Source organism: Triticum aestivum, chromosome 6A, assembly GCF_018294505.1.
Source record: "Triticum aestivum cultivar Chinese Spring chromosome 6A, IWGSC CS RefSeq v2.1, whole genome shotgun sequence".
Classification (NCBI taxonomy): domain Eukaryota; kingdom Viridiplantae; phylum Streptophyta; class Magnoliopsida; order Poales; family Poaceae; genus Triticum; species Triticum aestivum.
The window spans coordinates 587500176-587505657 of record NC_057809.1 but is presented as its reverse complement, the minus strand read 5'-3'; the positions used below and the strand labels follow the sequence as shown (position 1 = coordinate 587505657).

The 5482-nt window shown below is 49.5% G+C and overlaps 1 protein-coding gene across 1 annotated transcript; it reads right to left on the bottom strand.

Annotated features, from left to right (window-relative positions):
• Positions 1 to 1726: 1726 nt before the first annotated feature.
• On the bottom strand, positions 1727 to 3194 carry LOC123131160 (protein PELOTA 1-like). Its single transcript, XM_044550895.1, has one exon. The coding sequence runs from the start codon at positions 3039 to 3041 to the stop codon at positions 1896 to 1898; it is 1146 nt and encodes a 381-aa protein (XP_044406830.1). The 5' UTR covers positions 3042 to 3194; the 3' UTR covers positions 1727 to 1895.
• Between the last annotated feature and the right edge of the window lie 2288 nt (positions 3195 to 5482).

Below are 5482 nucleotides of genomic sequence, written 5' to 3'. Positions count from 1 at the left end.
GTGTCTAACGAGAGAAGAGGGGGAAGAAACAATAAATATAATGCAAACATAAGCATGACGATGGATGACATGACAATGAGGGGCGTTAGGTGTGCCCTATCGTGGTAGTAGGTGATACCGGTGAAGGGGGAAACATCCGGAAAAGTATTCCCGATGTTTCGCGTTTTCGGACAAACGGACCGGAGGAGGAAAGTTGCATGTTCGCTATGCTAGGGATGTGTGGCGGACGAATGGGCTACTTATCCAGATTCGTCTCGTCGTTCTGAGCAACTTTCATGTACAAAGTATTTTCATCCGAGTTACGATTTATTTTATATTAAATTTCAAAGTTTTAAACATTTTCTAAAATTATTATTTTATTTAATTCGAAATTCAAATAAATAGTAAATGCTATGTGTACACAGAGAAGTGTACCCAGGGGTGTAATGTGTGGCTGACAATGGGCCAAGGTAAAAGTCAACAGTGCACAGTCAGCAGTTGACTCAGTCAACTTTGACTGGTCAACACGGTTAAAGGGCCCGCATGTCATGGACTGGTGCTAAACTATTTTAACTAATTGATTTTATTTAGCAGTGGGACCCATATGTCAGTGGGACATGTGTTAAAATTATTTTAGTTAAACAATTTACCTAGTGGGGCCCCATGTAATAGACTCAAAGTGGGGTGGGTTAGTACTAGAGGGGGCTTAGTCTCTAATCTAATCAGGGTCGGTCTCCATGGCAATTGCCCAGCCGGTCACACACACACAGAATACCCATGGTGCTCTTGGCCATGGTCAAGGTCACGGCCAGCAATAGCAGCTACAACGAGAGCGGCAAGCAGCGGTAATAGGAAAGAGCATCAAGTGCGGCAAGAGTAGCAGCAGCAAAGAGCAAGGCAGCAGCGGCAGCAGCGGCAGCAGAACAACAATACAGCAGCGGCAGGTAGTAGAAAGAGGCAACAGCAGTAGCAGGTAGCAGCAAGCGCGCGCACGCGCACAAGGGCAGTGACGAAGGAAGCAGAAGGGTGAGATTAGCAAGGATGGCAAGGTGTTCCTTGGCCGAGTCGTTGCAGGATTTTGCAGCATGTAGGATACTCGGCTGAAGAAGTCATTCATAACCATGAGAAACACACTAGCGTAGTACAGTATGATTTTATTTTGTCGTGACGAAAAAAGGCACTACAGTTTGACCCTAGATTATTGCATGTTTTTACTTAGGGATAGACAATAGTATGGTTTATTTTGGTAGAACGAGACTGAATGTGTAGATCACTGGAGAGCACCTGCGTAGATACTCCTTCAGTTTCAGATAACAGTTGATTGCTTACATCCTTTGTTTTTTTTTTCCTTTTGGGTGCTTGCTATATATGAGGTACGTATCTAAATTCTTACATCATTTACCAGAGCGAGTCCATTCTGATGATATGATATATTTTTATCTTTGTTTTCTACAATTCACATGAAGTCATATCTTGTTATGAATTTGAACAGATTCACATTATGGCATCATAACTTGCAATTTCTCAGTTTCTACAAACTAAAAAAAAGTGAAAATAGAGGAGAATATGGTTTGCATAGACAACTAGTACGAGTAGATGCTAAAGGGATTTTCCGCGCTTGTGGCATCTTCCCTGCCTTTCCTTCGGCTAGATGTTTCTTATGGACTGAATTACATTGGTGGTCGACTTGAACTATATATTCACTTTGGTCACTGAACTCCAAAGTATTTGAAATGTGATCACTAGGTTTATCTTTCGAAAATACCACCTCCACAATAATTTATAAACTTTGCTTGGTTATATAAATAAACATGATATAGTAGAAATAACAAATAAGTGATCAAAGTTGTGTATTCGAGACATCTAAAACGATACATAGTTCCTAGTAGAAGAACAACAAGCAGAGCCCTTAATTATCACATCTCGATGTCGTCCAAATCAGGCATGGGAAAACGAAGAACAGCAGCTATCCCCGTGAGCTGTTCGAGCTGATTGCCGGAGACATGCATCGACGAAAAGACGCGCACCTGGCCACCAATCTTCTTCACCGATTCGGCCAAATCGACGCACTTGCGCCTAGCAGCAACGTCAGGGTTCCGGAACCAGGTGTCCGTGAGCAGGAGAGTCTGGATGGCCAGACGTTCATGCGCGACCTCGACGTGCTTGGGCCCGTAGCAAGCCCGCGCCGAGTCCTTGGTGATCATGGCGAAGAACTCCTGCAATGCCGGTACCTCCTGCGCCGCCCTCGTGTCCTTTATAAGCGACATCACGCCCGGGGCGGCCAGGACGTCCTTGAGGCTGTGCGGGTAACCCGAGGGCGCGGGCGCGAGCACGATGCGCGCCTTATGCTCCGTGATGGCTCGCAGCTCCCCTCGCCGCGCGGCCTCCAGGAGCATGTAGTCGCGGAACTGGTCCTTGGTGAAGCCCGGGCTCGCGATCACCACGCACTGGACGAGGTCAAAGTCGACGTGCTTGACGAAGGCGTCCAGGACGCGGTGGAAGAAGTCCTTGAGGGCGGTGTCGTACGCGGCGACGGCGCCAGAGCCGTGCTTCCTGGGGATGGGCACCTCGACGCGGGCTCTGGTGGCCGTGACGCTCCTCCCGACGAGAAACAGGTGGGCGAGCCCTTCCTGCATGAGGAGCACCGCGAGGTCGGCGTTGGCCCCGGTCTCGTCGCAGGATTTGCGGATGGTGTCGAGCGCCGGCCAGTCCCAGGCCTCCTTGCGGAGGAGGAAGGGCCTCCGCAGCTCGATCTCTAGGGTGTGGTACTGGCCGATCTGGACGTGCTCGTTCTTGGAGAGGTTCTTGCCGCGGACGCGCAGGACGGACCCTTCCTTGTCGTAATCCGTGGACTCGACCGCGATCTCCAGCGTCAGCTTCACGCGCTCCGAGGTGCGGCCCCAGGACTTGGTGATCTTCCGGACCGTGACGGCCTCGACGGCGTCGCCGGCGGCGATGAGGTTGTACGCGTCCCACAGGTCGTCATCCACCTCCGGCAGCAGCTTGACGGAGCCGGGCCCGTCGCGGGCGAGGCTTTTGCCGCTTTTTCCGACGAGCTTCATCGTCCAGGATCAAAGTACGCAGCGGTCTCGTTGCTCTCGAGGGAGACGGGAGACCTCTCTTGACGGCGGCGAGCGATGGATGCCAAAGCGGGGACGGAAGCATATACCAATCTGTGCTTGTTGATGTCGTCGTCGTCGTGAGTTGCGAGCGGAGCGAAGGTGTTGGATGGATCAATGGACGGACGGAGGGTGATAGCTATTTATAACGTTGGTTTCGGTTATGCCCGATCGACTCCGAGTTCGGATTGAGCAGGGTTTCCCTACCGGCCAACCCAGCTGGACACGGATGGCTGGCACGGGGAGCACGACACCCAACCACAGCCCGGTGTCGCGAACCTGGTTAGAGGTGTAGTATCTCTAGTCTCACTAGAATTCAAGTCCTTATGTTCGCATTATTTCTGAATTTATTTAAGAATTTTTGACGATGCACTTTCAGTGGGAGGAGACATTTCCGTCGACGATGAGGCGTCTACAATGACTTTGTAAATCTTAAAATGATATGCCAACTCAGTCTTTCAAAAATACTCATAGAAATAGGGTATTTGTGTACGCTCATAGGGATGATTGTATGCGCGTATATATAAACGCGACGTATGTATAAACGCTTGCATTTATACTATGTTCGAAAAAAGAAAACCACAGCCCGGTGTCCATAGCAATTTCCGTTAGGGTTACCTATTGGACCAGGTAAAATAATAAGCCAACCTAAAAGCATCAATTTACGTTTCTTTGTAAACACGGTACAGACACAAGCGCTCATATATACGCGTATATAATCACCTCTATGAACTCACACATGCATACCCTACCTCCTATGAGTACCTTCAAGAGACTGAGCCGATATATCATTTTCGGATTTTACGAAGTCACTAGGCGCCTCGTAGTCGCCGAGAACATCTCCTCCTACTGAACGCATATCGTCGGAATTTCTGCAATAAATTCAGGATAAATACAAACACCAGGACTTGAACCCTGGTGGGTGTGCACCTAACCATCTCAATCACAGGTTGGTTCTTACACTTCGCCGAGGTTATATTGGTCTTCGCAGAGTATTTCTCATACCTGACTTCATTTATTTCCCTGTAGTGCAATACAAATACGAAAATACTAACTAACAACAGTTCCATGGGAAGGGGATCACATGTGACCGCATTTTTCTGACAGTTTTAGTTGCGACGCGAGATGAAATATTGACAATTTCTGCCCGTTTTAGCCTCAAAACTTCTTTCTTTCCAGTAACCGTTATGTGTCCTTGAAGAAAATGCCATGAGTCTGTGAAAAACCTGCCAGCAAAAACGGTTTGCTTATATATTCAGAAGTTTCTTTTGTCCTCTCTTATGGAGGTAGCCAAAAGTGATTTTGAAAATGTGGTTCAATCTACTCCCTCTATGTAGCTTTCCGTCAAATTTTGATCATAAATTTAACTAATAAAAGGTTATATGTAAAAATATAGTAGTATATATTGGAAACTTCTTTCAAATAAGAATGTTACAATACAAAATTTGTGATGTCACTTGTATTTTGCTAGTTAAATTCATGGTTAAATTTTGACCTAACATAGAAGAGAGGCTAATAAATTCGGATGCTGGAAGTAAATTAGTATCGGGTTAACCTACTTTCATGGAAAGAGATCCTCTGACTTAGATCGATCTACTGCAGAGGGAAGTAGTACGCCCTGCTCCATCCGTTGGTGATCTAACGACATTCGCTGGTGGGGTACAACCAAAGCGCTCTTTTCGTTCGTGCCCACACGAACCCAAGCGGCCCAATCCTACACCATCCACCGATTCATCTCTTGCTTGAGCTCTCGTCTCGCTTCTAAAAAAACTCTTGCCTCGCCTTAGGTTCACCGTCGGGGACGAGCAGCTCCGGCAGGAAGCGAGGCCGCCTAGCCGTGGAGGAGGCGGAGCCAGCCTCTGCCCGTCCAGGGTGTGACGCCACCTAGTCGCGGAGGCAACTAAGCGCCGGAGCGAGACACGATGCCTCGGAGCCGTCGAGGCCGTGGAGCTGCGGAGCCAGCGCTGTCGACGCCGCTAAGCTGCGGAGGCCACGAAGCCAACTGTCGGAGTAATGGGCCACGGGTAGGCTAACCCGATGCTCATAACCTTTCAAGACATCGGGGCTGACCGCGCCCCTCAGAATGCCAAGGAAAAGAGCCGCCTTCTGGAAGCCGGCTGGAGAAATAGCCGGCTGCCCGTAGACGACCGAGTCCAGAAGGCGAGGTCGAGACGAGCCGACTCCTGCCAGGCGGCTTCCAGAGAAGCCAGCTCCGAGGAGTCGGCCCGCAGCCCCTTCGAAGCCCGTACCCACATCAAGGGGGACGAGGCGGGGGATGACTACAGTGCAGCCCATCCCCTCCCCTTTCTAAGGGCTGGCGCGGCCACAGTGCACTGTACCAACGAGGAGCCCCGCCCGGCGCGACACTGTTGCCATGTCAGCCC